Source organism: Convolutriloba macropyga, chromosome 9 (genome assembly GCF_964194025.1).
Source record: "Convolutriloba macropyga chromosome 9, txConMacr16.3, whole genome shotgun sequence".
In the NCBI taxonomy this organism is placed as follows: Eukaryota; Metazoa; Xenacoelomorpha; order Acoela; family Convolutidae; genus Convolutriloba; species Convolutriloba macropyga.
Window position 1 is genome coordinate 45,709,345 of NC_134476.1, and position 15,104 is coordinate 45,724,448.

At 34.0% G+C, this 15,104-nt stretch overlaps 1 protein-coding gene across 1 annotated transcript in view; it reads right to left on the reverse strand.

Annotated features, from left to right (window-relative positions):
* The window catches only part of LOC142346239 (uncharacterized), a 15,566-nt gene extending 12,231 nt beyond the window's left edge, over positions 1 to 3,335 (reverse strand). The window contains exon 1 of the mRNA XM_075398754.1: positions 3,287 to 3,335. Coding sequence (XP_075254869.1) covers positions 3,287 to 3,335 — 49 coding nt within the window. The remainder of the gene's footprint in view (positions 1 to 3,286) is intronic.
* Between the last annotated feature and the right edge of the window lie 11,769 nt (positions 3,336 to 15,104).

A 15,104-nucleotide genomic window follows, 5' to 3' on the forward strand; every position in this document is an offset into this window, starting at 1 on the left:
CCCCCCCCCCCCCCCCCCCCCCCCCCCCCCCCCCCCCCCCCCCCCCCCCCCCCCCCCCCCCCCCCCCCCCCCCCCCCCCCCCCCCCCCCCCCCCCCCCCCCCCCCCCCCCCCCCCCCCCCCCCCCCCCCCCCCCCCCCCCCCCCCCCCCCCCCCCCCCCCCCCCCCCCCCCCCCCCCCCCCCCCCCCCCCAAAACACAAACACCACACACCACACACACACACACACACACACACCACACACACACCACACACACACACACACACACCACACACACACACACACACACACACACACCACACACACACACCACACACACACACACACACAACACACACACACACACACACACACACACACACACACACACACACACACACACACACACACCACACACACACACACACACACACACACACACACACACACACACACACACACACACACACACACACACACACACACCACACACACACACACACACACACACACACACACACACACACACACACACACACACACACACACACACACACACACACACACACAACACACACACACACACACACACACACACACACACACCACACACACACACACAACACACACACACACACACACACACACACACACACACACACACACACACACACACACACACACACACACACACACACACACCACACACACACACACACACACACACACACACACACACACACACACACACACACACACACACACACACACACACACACACACACACACACACACACACACACACACACACACACACACACACACACACACACACACCACACACACACACACACACACACACACACACACACACACACACACACACACACACACACACACACACACCATATACATGTGTGTGTGTGTGTTTGTGTGTGTGTGTGTGTGTGTGTGTGGGTGTGTGTGTGTGTGTGTGTGTGTGTGTGTGTGTGTGTGTGTGTGTGTGTGTGTATTAGGAAGGATCATTGATGGATTATTCAAAGAGAAGTTTTGTTGAAAAATTATTTCATTTTTAATACTTACACAAAACGAATTTGGAGTAAAATAAAATATTTAGCCTGAAAACATTTTTTTTGCTGCTCGTTCAAGCAAACTGTTTTTCTTTAGGGAAATTGTTAACGCCTTTGTCCAACGTTCCAACTACGAATCCGCAGTACAATTTAAAAAAAAATGTAAATAATTAAAAAATTTTGCTCTTAGGTGATTTCGAAAACAAAATTGCACAGATTTATCCAATAAGAAAAAATCAATTCAAATTAGCTGCTTTTGGAATTATATGGAGCTTCACAGACCAAGAGGAGAATTTTTTGTTATTAGTGGTCTTTTTAGTTTATCATCTTACTTGCTTCTCAATCTACTGTTGTTTTTTGCAACCCTGTCGGCTTTTCAGCTTCCTTGTAGAGTATACAACGCAAAATAAAAAATTAGAAACTGGATATCAAAAAGAGTCGGCCAAAAATTTTGATTTGTTCCCAAAAGTCTCGCTTTTAATGTATTAATTCAACAAGTTTTGTCTAGTGATTAAAATTTTGGTTTAGATTTGTTTAGAGCTGATGTCTTTCATTTTTTGTAAAAAAAACGCTTTGACGAATTCCATGTTTAACAATTTCTGACCCGTGAGAAATTTTAAAAAACTTAACTGGCAAACTTTCGGATCCACCAATGTTTCCCATAACACCAATTGGTTGGAAGGAAAAAAATAATGACAACAAAGTCATAATTTTACAAAAAGAGTTCTAAAAGTGGAGAGATTTTGAGTTCGTCATGTAGTCAATGAGAGGAGACAGGGACTAGTGTCAATGCCAAAAAAATAGAGATCATAGCTATGACTTAGCAGAATTGGGCGTCTAAAAAAGCGCTCTATGGGTTTATCTTGTTTCTACTGTGCTTCGTTTTTTGATACCGATTCTCTTCACTTTATATTTCTCGGTTGATCAACTGCTGTTTGACAGAACACTGAGCGGAGAAAAAAATAGCCAAGAGAAATAAAAAAAACAAAAATGTCGAAAAAGCGGCCAAATCATATCAAACTAAGCAAATTTTTGCTGGACAAAAAACAAAAATAGACAAGAACAAGTTCTGACTTACAATCAAATAATTGGATGGAAAACTTGAAAGGTTGTCTATTTCTTAACACTAGAATTCGATAACACAAGTCCAACAATTTTTTTACAATCTAATAGTAGATAAGTTGGTTCTTAAGCTAACGAGAATCTATAAATTTCACTTAGAAAACTGAAAACAGGCGACACAAATCGGCCTTTTACAGATATCTTTCCGGACACAAAAAACCAAGAGAAGCAAAAACCTAGTTCCTAAAAGAAGTCTCTTAAAAAATCTTATTGTTACTTTCCTCAGAAACATTTTGGTGTTTCATTTTAAGATATTTTACCTTTAACACTGGAAGATTGCGCTGAAACACACGTTAAAACATTGCTATTATGACACCAATAAAACAAAAAAAAACTACAAAGCAACTTGAAATTATTTAAAACTTCAATTCAGTTCAAAGACGCTAAATACTTCAGAACCGACACTGATTTACCAAAAATTCATACTGCCAAACTCGCAGGCTACAATATAAATTTGTTTTACATACGAGTCAAAGATAGGGCATAAATTGATTCCAACCCAAAGAAACAATCCAAAGTTACAAAAAAGATGCTAACTATCTGTGAAAACACTTTCGAAATAAGTTCTGTAATGCTAACATCTATTCACTGCCACAGTGTAAAGCTTTAGATTAATTTCTTAGCCCCATTAAACAAAAAGAATTCCCAAGTGAACTGAAAGTTTAAAATCAGGAAAAAATAGCGAAATTATTAAAAAGTTGCCAATCTTTGTGATGTTAATATCTTCAAAAATCTTATCTGGATCCTTGGGAATTTTTAGGCCTGAAAAAGAACTCATTGGTCACTAAAAGTATATTAAAACCTGTCAAGGGTTTTGAAAAGACTCATAAAAACTTGAACAAAACGGCAAAAATTAAATAAATATCTGAAAAATCTATTAATATCCAGGGACTCAAAATCGTAACTGTTGTTAAATTCAAGAATTTAATTTTCAAGCAATAAAAAAGTTTCTGCGCTCTAAAAAAGTTAAGACATACCGACTAACATCGGGCGAATTGCTCTCAAGCGAAAGGCGAGCGGTTGGCTTCGTCAGTAGCTAGGCACGGTTTAGTGAGGCTAGCTTTAGCTTAATCGAAGGGGCATGAGTGAGCGCAGCGGAAGAATAGGGGGATGAACCGGTGGCTGATGTGATGGCAACAGTTGTGGGTGCAACAGGGGGTGTCATTCTCTAAGAACCCACTGCACCATAAGCATAAGTCTCCAAAACAGATCCTTTGAATCGTATACTTGAAGACTTGTGAGCTGAAAGGATCTATGAGCACTCAATGCTCGCTGGGCGCTACCTGTTTATCCTTTTGTTAAGGACGAAAAGTCAAATGTGTCCGAAGAACACTTGGCCAAGCGATAAATCGCAAAAAAAGGACCGACGGGACTATTATAATTGCTAAAAATTTGGCTTGAGAGCAATTAAAGAAACGAAAAACAACAAAACGTTTTTCAAATTTCACTTGAAACGATTCGGGAAAAAATGTTTGACTCAGGGTTTAAAGTCAGAATAATGAATGTTTATATATATATATATATAAAATTATATAAAAAAGTAAAAAAAATTATATATTCAAATTATTCAAAAAACAACTACCTAAGAAACAGCATAATTTTGGAATAGATCAATCAACCATAACTCAAGTTCTCGTTTTTTGTGAAGAACTATATTCTGAGATAAAGGCTGAAAAGAAACCATTATCTGTTTCCGTTTATTTAGCGAAGGCGTTCTACCCATTTAACTTTAGAATTTTTATCTACAGTTTATCTTAATAGGGTTATGACAAAAGCACCGCGTTTTCTTTAAATTGTATCTATTAGTCAGATAGCAGTGAGCAGCTATTTCCAACTTAATGTTTAATTATGTGAATTTAACCAGTGGTGGACCAAAAAAGACTTTCCGTCTTCGGTTTACATAAATATTTTACCAGAAGTTTTCTTGAATGAAAAATTTTTTATTTGCGGACGACACAAAAGTTTTCTTCTCAGTAACCCCTCAACCAATTCAACAAACTGATCTTAATAGTGACATTGCCTGGATTGAAAAGAAAATTATCTGATTTTTAATTTCACGAATTTCGATTTTATTGAAATTTTGTCTACAAAATCGCGCGGGCCAGGAATTGACTTTTCAAGTAAGAGAACTTCAGATTTCACATGTCAGGTCGATAAAAGATCTTGGCCTAAATTTCAGCCGAAACATTTTTTGGGATTTTCACGTTGACAGTTTTGAAGAGAAAAGGCTTCTCAAGCTAGCTCATATTCGACGAGTTTTGCCTGCTTAAACAAAAGTGAATGTCTTCTTTGTTCTTGTTAATTGTTAGGTAGCTTCAGTTCTGTACTGTGGATCAAATATTTGGTTCTTCAGTAATTTTAGATAACACCGTTTGAGGGAGGTTCAAAGAATCCCAAAACATCCCAAAGAGGATTGATAAAATTCATTGAGGCTGAAGCAATGTCAAATTTCAGATACTACTGCTATCCTTCTGGATTGGATCCATTAGAAACCCTCAATCAGAATTGGACCTCCCATAAGGGGGAAAACCGAGAGGGTGGAAATAATGTTTGGTTCTTATTTTTATTATTATTATTCTCATTATTATTATTATTATTATTATTATTATTATTATTATTATTATTATTATTATTATTATTATTATTAATATTATTATTATTATTATTATTATTATTATTATTATTATTATTATTATTACTATTATTATTATTATTATTATTATTATTATTATTATTATTATTATCATTATTATTATTATTATTATTATTATTATTATTATTATTAGTAATATAAATATTATAATTATTATTGTTATTGTTATTATTATTATTGAGATACAGGAAGCAAAAGGACTTCAGCATTTGCAACCAAGATTTATCATAACTATGTATAAACACTTATCTTCTATGTTATCTATTTATTGTCTATGTACATACGTAAACCTACTGGAGCGAACTGCTCAATTTATGCAACCTGTTAACATAACGTGTTAAGTTGAAAGTGTCATTGACACCTATGAAATAAGTGCAGACGAAAAAGACACTTAGTATGATACAGTCGCCTCGTGGCCAAATAAATGTTACTGCACCAATTGGTTTACCTATTGAGACAGTTGAGACTTATATGAATCCAGATCTAAATATTACTTCATCACCAACACAAAATACACACAATACAGATTCACCTGACCGACTGGTTTGGTCAAATCCAATACACACAAATTTACATCCACAAATTCTCAGACAAATAGCATTCTCTGACAACCTTCTTCACATGGCGCAGTCAGCGAAAACTCCATTAGGAGTCAACCCATTTTGGGAACAAGGCGCAACACCCCCGATAGAGTGGAAACAATGATTCTCCATGTTGAAAATGGCGATAATGGCACACGACAGTATTGGGATAGATAAACTACTCAAATTGAAACAACAGCCCACAGATTTATTGTATCCGACATTTCCAACATACGAGGAATAATTCGAAGGAGAAACAGAGGATGAAGCCAGAAACAGAGAACAAAGAAACGAAAGGAGAAGAGTAGATTTTGAAAACGAATGCAAGGTGATAGAACGCAAAGGAGCAATGGTTGACAGAATCCCGTGGGACGAGGCGGACACAAAAGTTAAAAGCCTTATTTATCTTTCACTCGGAGCCGAAGCCAGAAGAAAATATCATCAGAAAAATCCACACACACAGATAGAAAAATGCACCACAAACGAACTAGTACACGAACTCAACATTACATTCTTGATTCCACGCAACACTACATTCGACAGATTCAAATTTTTCAAATCCATGCAACAAACACACGAATCACTAGAAACATTCTATAGTAGAATCAGAGAAGCCGGAGCAATGTGCAAATTCAAAGACCTAGAAGAATATCTGGTAAAAGACCTTTTCATCTCTAACATGACAAACACCTCTATACAAATGGACTTGTTGTCGGAGGTCAGAACCCCACAACAAGTGCTAAATTTCGCAATAGATAGGGAGAGAGGTCAAACCAACCAACAAGAAATATTAAGAGCACACTCAAGCAGTACCAACTGGTCGAATGTTTCATACATTAGAAACAACACACGGCAACAACAACAACAACAACGCTCATTCAAACAACCCATTCTACCAACACCACCTACAGGCAAAATACAACCATGTTTCAAATGCGGACAACTTTTCATAAGAAATCACTTAAACATGTGTAAAGCACAAAACTTCACATGCCAAATTGGTAAGAAAATAGGACATTACACATCAATGTGTAAAGCACCAATGCCAGAAAGAAAGAAACCCACAACACCGCGACAAGAAAACATGTACACACCACAGAATCAACCACAAAACACACGAAGAGTTTGACACATCCAAGAAGAACAAGAACAGGAGTCACCGGAAGAAGAAAGCAAAACAGTAGATGGAGAAGCGGCACTATACATCAAGGAATTAATGGAAGACTGGTCGGCAATAAACATCGTAAGACCAACTGGTTTTAAAGAAGTCAATAATGTATCACTCAATAAGGACACAAGTGGAGAATTCTGGGTAAAGACAAATTTCAGAAAATCAGAAATAGATTGGCTTGCGGATACCGGATCTCCCAGATCGTTCATGCAGGAGTCAGTTGCCAAAGACTTAATAGGCAAACATCAAGATGCAAGTATATCAAAACTCACAGAAAAAACGAAGTACAAATGTTTCAACAACCAGGAAATCCAAATAAAAGGCGTTCTAAACATAACGCTCAGCTCAGGCTCGTGGAAGGCAACAAACTGCAAAATTTTGCTGGTCAACAACCTACAACAAAATGTTATGGGAAGAGACATTGCTTTGAATAGTGCTTTGAATAGTGCTTTGAATAGTTCCTCGTGCTTATCATTTTGTATGGGAGTTATTCCTTTCCCTTTGTTAGATCCTGCTTCCGTCTGGGTGCTGTTGTCACGTAACTGTTTCTTAGGGGATATGTTTGTAATTGTTGTTTGTGAATTCATTTGGAGTAATTTTTTGTTGGGGGCACGTTTTCTTTTTCTAATTTCAATATCAAAAGTGTTTTTGTTCGGATTATTTCTTGTTGTAATAGCGATTAATTTTGAATTGTGTGAGTTTAAATTTTGTTCAATAGAATGCAACTTGTTCTTAGCTGTGTTTAGGCAAAAAGCGTGTTGTTCGTTTAGGGTGTTTGCTTTAGCGTGTGTGACGTCATTATGTTCTAATTGCTTTCTCTCAGCCAACTGGTTGTAATTACCAGTTGGTTTTACTAATTCGCTTGGTTTTATTGTGTGTTTTAACCAAGCATGCTTTTTTCTTGAATTGTATTTATGACATACTTCTCGTCGTCTTCGCTTTCTGGTGATGCTTTGCCTGATGGGTTTCTACCTAAGTAGTCAGCGAAACCCATATTTTTTCCTGGTATATGCTCTATGTTAAAGTTGAATGGTAGTAGTCTGTCTACCCATCTAGATAATCTACTTTGGTATGTTTTGTTTCCGGGATTATTTTTTAAGGCTGATAGTAGTGCTTGATGATCCGTTTGTAAAGTAAATTTATTACCTTACAGATAGTATTTAAAGTGTTCTAGTGCCCAAACTAAAAGCTCTAATTCGTTGGTGCTGTATCTTTCTTCCAATTTGTTCAGAAATCTGCTTGCAAGACACCGCTTTCAAGACACCGCACAACCCCAACTCAAAACTCAACAACAACCACTCCTCCAACAGGACACTACAAAACGACACGACAACATGGAAACGGAAGACAAACTATCACCGACATCCGCAACTATACCACAATCACTCAGAAGCAGCACAACTTCACAAGAGTACAAAACACCACCCGTGTCACCAATCGGAGACGACATTTCAAACTTGAATTCAGAGGACATCAGAGATTTAGATGAAACACTTTAAAGAAGAGTTTCATATAGCGGAGGGAGTGAGATACAGGAAGCAAAAGGACTTCAGCATTTGCAACCAAGATTTACCATAACTATGTATAAACACTTATCTTCTATGTTATCTATTTATTGTCTATGTACATACGTAAACCTACTGGAGCGAACTGCTCAGTTTATGCAACCTGTTAACATAACGTGTTAAGTTGAAAGTGTCATTGACACCCATGAAATAAGTGCAGACGAAAAAGAGACTTAGTATGATACAGTCGCCTCGTGGCCAAATAAATGTTACTGCACCAATTGGTTTTCCTATTGAGACAGTTGAGACTTATATGAATCCAGATCTAAATATTACTTCATCACCAACACAAAATACACACAATACAGATTCACCTGACCAACTGGTTTGGTCAAATCCAATACACACAAATTTACATCCACAAGTTCTCAGACAAATAGCATTCTCTGACAACCTTCTTCACAATTATTATTATTATTATTATTATTACTATTATTATTATTATTATTATTATTAATATTATTATTATTAATAATTTTGTTATTTTTTTAAATATTATTATTATTATTATTATTATTATTATTACTATTTTTGTTATTTTTTTATTGTCAATCTTATTATTAATATTATTGTTAAAAATAAAAAGACTGCTCTTTAAATTTCACCTAAAGAAGTTAAAAAAATGCTTGGACTCTGGAGTTAAAGTCGGAAAAATGAATATTTATATTTATATATATATATATATATATATATATATATATATATAAATATCAATGTAAAAAAATTATTTGTAAAAAAATCCTTAAATAAATAAAATTGTTGCGATCACCATCGTTACTCCTCATAACAACTGCTAGAAAATAAATACCCATCTACAAGTTCCAAAAACCAATAAAAAACCTTACAGTAAATTGCTTTGTGAAAATAGATAGATAAATTTTATCCAGGTTTGCAAAACTCAGTATTTTTCTTCGGAGTCGTCTTTCAAACCAAAAAAAAGTATTGCTCACATTAGGCTGATTAAAAAATTAAAATAGAAAAAATATTAAAGTTTAACATAATCCGTTTTCTGTCGGAGGAATTGGTACTAGAAATACAAAAAACTTCCAATAATTTATTATGCCTAGATGAAAATTTTTTGGAGAAATTGGAATTCAGGGAAAAAAATTCTAAAATAAAATTGGGTTCAAATTCCGTTGAAGAGATGGCACTTGGTTTCCTCAAACCAGTTATACCATTCCTGATGAATCATATTTTAGTTATTTTTCGTTTTTCGAATAACAAATGCCAGTTCTGAGACAAACGGAAGAAGTTCATGTAAGACCTCTTTTTAGGAGTGCTAGCAAACTTGATATTAAAAATTGCTGACCTATTGCAATGCTTACGTCCTTGTCATAAGTGATTGCAAAGTTGGTTTTTAAACCTTTTATGCAACTTATTCAAAACAAACTACGCCAGCAACAGCATAATTTTTGTATAGGTCGATCAACCATAACTCAAGCTCTTGTTTTTTGTGGAGAACTATATTCTGAGCTAAAGGCTAAAAAAAACCATTATCTCTTTCCGTTTCTTTAGCGAAAGTATTCGACACAATTAACTTTAGAAGTTTTATCTATAACTTATCGTAATACGGTTATGACGAAAAGTACCTCCATTTCTTTAAATCGTATCTATTAGTCAGACAAAAGCGAGAAGCTATTTCTAACTTTATGTTTAATTATGTGAATTTAACCAGTGGTGGAGTACAATAGATTCTCTGTCTTCGGTTCACATAAATCTTTTACCAGAATTTTTCTTGAATGAAAGTTTTTTATTTGAGGACGACACAAAATTTGTTTTCTCAGTAACCCATCAACCTATTCTACAAACTGATATTAATAGTGCTATCGCCTGGATTGAAAAAATAACTATTTGAATTTTTTTTTTCAAGAAGTTCAATTTCATTGAAAATTTTCTACATCGAGCAGGCCAAGAAATGAGTTCTCAAGTAAGAGAACATCAGATTGCACATGTCAGGTCGATAAAACGTCTTGGCGTTAATTACAGCCGAACATTTTTTTTGGAATTTTCACGTTGACAGTATTGTAGAGAAAAGACATCTAAAGTTAACTCATATTCGACGAATTTTGCCTGCTGAAATAAAAGTGAATGTTATGTTCGTTCTGGTTAAATGTGAGATACTTTCAGTTCTGTATTGTGGATCAAAAATTTGGTTCTTCAGTAAATTTAGACAACACCGTTTGAGGGAGGTTTAAAGAATCCCAAAACATCCCAAAAAGGATTGATAAAATTCATTGAGGCTGAAGCAATGTCAAATTTCAGATACTACTGCTATCCTTCTGGATTGGATTCATTAGAAACGCTCAATCGGAATTGAACCTCCCAAAAGTGGGGAAAACCGAGAAGGCAGAAACAATGTTTGGTTTGAATTCATTACTATTTTTATTATTATTATTTTTACTATTATTAGTATTATTTTTTATTTTTATTGTTATTATTATTGTTATTATTGTTATTAATATTATTATTGTTTTTGTTATAATTATTATTATAATTATTATTATTATTATTATTATTATTATTTTTATTTTTATTATTATTATTATTATTATTATTATTATTATTATTATTATTATTATTATTAGTATTATTATTATTATGAATATTGTTTTTAATTTTAATATTATTATTATTATTATTTTTATTATTATTACTATTGTTGTTATTATTTTTATTGTCATTATGATTATTATTATTAATATTATAATTATTATTATTATTATTATTATTATTATTATTATTATTATTATTATTATTATTATTATTATTATTATTATTATTATTATTATTATTATTATTATTATTATTATTATTATTATTATTATTACTGTTGTTATAAATAAAAAGACTGTTTGAGGGCAAGTCGTTCTCCAATGAAGTTGGGATCTTTTGATTGAAGCCTTCGTTCGATCAAGGTTTTATAGTGGACCAAATTTTGAGTAGAAAATGATTCTAATAGTATTGGTCATTATTATCATGCAGCAAATTTTGCTTCCTAAACAGCTGGGACAAAAACGTTAAGCTGCTCAAAACTCTAAAACAAACTAACATAATTACGAAAATAATGAACAGGAGTTTTATATAGTAACTAATTCAATTTTAATCAGTTGGGTAATTTTGGTCACCCAGATGAAAAAGAATATCAATCAGTACGTTTCTGGGCACTTAGAAAATGTTTATCGTCGCGAAAAGAAATTGAATCTATTTGCAGAAAACAAGCTGCAGAGCAGCGTAACTAATACACTTGCGGGAAGTTTTCAGTGAGTAAAGTTTTGAGTGAGAGAAAAAAACAAAGATATCAATTTTGACTAAGAATTTGTATTACTTGCTGCTTCTATCAGCTTCGCTTAAATAAATTTCATTTAAAGTGACATACACCCACTTGACCTTATCTCTTTGAATTAAATTTTAAAAAGTCAATTTTAGAGAGAGGAAGTCATTTTTGAGAGTGGGTAAGTCACATATGACCAAAAATTTAATCACGCGAATGAACAAAAAACTCCACTAAGCGTGAAAAAACACGCTCGCAATTCAGTTGAAGTTGCATGAACGAATGAACAAAAAGCAGATTTGAAGTGATTGTGACGTCAAAGGTCGTAACAATAATCTTGACGGCGAAATAAATAACAAAGCCGGAGGATTTCCGGAAACGACCCGAAGTAAAAAGTGGCCTTCCTCACAGACCTAATACATATCCTACACAATTATACTAAGCATTTTGAAACTTTACGTTTTTTGAAACAATAAGCTTTTTGAAACAACAACAAGAAAAATATGGGAAAAAAATATGACGACAATTTATACACATGATAAAATTTAAAATGGGTAGCAAATCTAGAAAAAAACGTTTGGTAAAGGAACCTGTTATAATATAAAGGAATCTTTTAACAAAAAATTAGCATTTGACAGAAAACCCAATAAGATGGGTTCATAAAGAGAAACTCGAGAGGGAAAGGAGACAACGGACAAAACATTAAAGTAATGTTCTCCGAAAAACTCGAACGGTAACTTGAATGAGAAGTCATGAACAACAGTTAAAATCTAAAATGAGTCAAAAAAGATTTAAAAAGTAGAAATGTCGTTTATATTAATAAAATGAAATACGCCTGGTATGGCTTTCAAAATTCTTTCCAACGATTATTCGGCAAACAGTTTTTGTTATTTTTTCCGTGAGATCAGTCACTCATCCAAAATGCTGGAGAAAAAAATCGATCGACTGTTGGAAACTGCTAAGAACAAAAAGCACAAAAAAATTTAGGTCATTTATGTTCGAGAAAACTACCATGACGAGATTTGAAGTGTCACTTCTTTGTAGCAACACTGAGCAAATAACTCTGATCTTAGAATTGACAGAGAAAAAATACAGCAGGCAGCGTAAGGTCAGTAGAAAATTCATAAACCAAAATAACAAACAAAAATCTGCAAAAATTCTCTCGAATTTAGCCAAATTTCGTCAAAACTAGACTCGAAGAGTATAAAAATGCTAGAAAAGCCTGAAATAGACCAAATGGTAAAAACGGTTGAATAATAAAACGAAATATGTAATATTTGCTTCAAATAATCAAACAAGCTTCCAGACACGCAACAACTAGTTTAGATAATTGTGAGAAAGGCCTTTGAATGAACAATTGAAGCAAAAACTGCTTTGAAAAATGTTTGTTCGCTTAGCGAACTTTGTTTTCAAAACTGTTTTTCTCATTTTTAATTTGTACAATATTTTTCAACGATATGAACAGAAAATCACTAAATGTTTTTCTCATTTTCGAATATTTTAGCCGTTTTACCGAAACAGAATTTTCACATGCGGCTTTGACTTTTACATTCTGTTTTGAATACACTCCAAAAAATAATCGATCCAAACTTAACTTCTCATATCTATTTAGCAATCATGGATCAAAAAGATTACACAGCAATAATTCTGTTAAATAACACATTGACAATTGTACAATACTATGCAAAAAAATTTCAAAATAGTCAAAAATTACATATGAAATATATTAATATTGTAATTAAAAAACAAATTGCCCTTAAATTTCAAATAATAGACGCAAAGAAAAAAAATCAGTTATTAATAACGTTTAATTAGACCACTGTTTGTGAACAGAAAAACCTTTTCCACAAGGTAAAAACGAACAAAAAAAACCAAAATTGATAGATCACTGGACAAAAAATGCAGAAAACTGATAGACTGTGAACAATTTGATAAGAAAAAATTGCGTTCAATTGATTTATTGTTCAAAGCTCAAATTGCCAACCGAAAGTTGCCATATAATTCGATTTTTTTTCAGAAAAAAAGTCCGCTCAAAGATCCAAAAAGGAAGAAATTAATAAAGAAATCCAAAAATTAAATTTAAAATTGAGATCTCTGAGCCCATTTTACACGCAAAAAGTATTATTAGGTTCTGCAAAACTTTGCGGTATCAGTTTCAGAAAATTTTTTATTAAAGCAATATCGATCAGAAACATTTTCAACAAAAAATCAATTCACAAGTAAGAAAATTGAGCCAAATGGACGAAAAACCGGCTAACCCAGTTATCTATATGCGCCGTTCACTCAAGAACAATTTTCAAAGTGAAAAAGTCATTCAATGAACGCAGAGCATGATAAAAACATCAGAAAACTTCTCATAAAGCTTTTCTCACTTTTGCTTTTAGGTCCAAATGCCGCGTAAACAAAACTACTTCCTGTAAAAAAAGACCGGTAGAAAACCAATACTCCTCTTCGAGTCGTAAAAAAACTATCGCTTCGCGGCTATTAATGATTATCTTAAGCCAAACGTAGCTAAGAAACCGAACGTACCAATGATTTCTGAGGTAATTACGTGGAAATTCGAACATACAAAAAAAGTTTTACGTCGTTTTTGGTCGGGCGTCTGGAGTCGAAGGGGTTGAGACTCTCAGTGTAGAGTTTAGACACAATGGTTCATTTAAAAACATTAATCTTTATAACTTTTTGGGAACTTCTCGTGTAATAAACTAATTACTAAACATAGCCGGCAGATTGCCGGAATAGCTGCGAAAGAATAGACCTGCGTGCCATATAATAGAGATAGAAACAGATACAGATCTAAATTGGAAAAAAAATCGACGCCGCTCAAAAAACTAGGTAAAAAACATTCAGCGATAAATTAATAAAGCTTGTTAAAACTCATTCCGCAGAAGCCTCTTATTAGGGACCTTTACTACACAAATGAGTTCCTTTGACCTTAAGCCAATTGAAACTAAACTTAAGTTTTAAAGTGCAAAAGTCATATTATTGTGAGGTAAGTCGACTTTTGCACTAAAGTGAGGTAAGTCACGTATGATCAAAATCTAATCACGCAAATAAATCTAATCACGCGCGCAAATGCCGTTAGTGAGAGGAAGAAGTCATTCAGAAAATTTGACTTTTTCAGCTTTGCTGTGTGAACAAATGTAAAACGAAAAAAGAGCGTCAGACGACGAAACAAAAAACGTAGCCGGTAGAATACCGGAAACGACTCGAATCGTCATGCAAAATAATCTCTACCCTAACTTGGACAAAACTAGACCAAGAATGGACTATGAGTGAATTGAGAAAACATTTTTAAAAAAAATAAGATAAAAAAACAGGGAAAAAAAAACAGAAAATCAATGTCAAAATGCCGCATGTTAACAAAAAACCACTAGCGAGAAATGAAAATTCAATTCAAACAAAAAACTAGGCCTAGAATGAGCTGTGAATGGATTGGGAAAACCATTTAGAAAAAAATTCTATCCAAAAAATCGAAAAAACAGAAAATCAGAGTGGAATTGCCGCATGTGAACAAAAAACCACTACCGAGAAATCGAATTTTTGTTCAAACACCATTTTCTCACTCTACTTTAAAATTAGAGCGAAAAAAATTCACGCCGCAAAACCACTCGCTTTTTCGCTCCATTTCCTGTTTCGGTGTGACCAAAATCACCACTCCAATTTGACTTCAAAAATCATGAAAATGTGTGA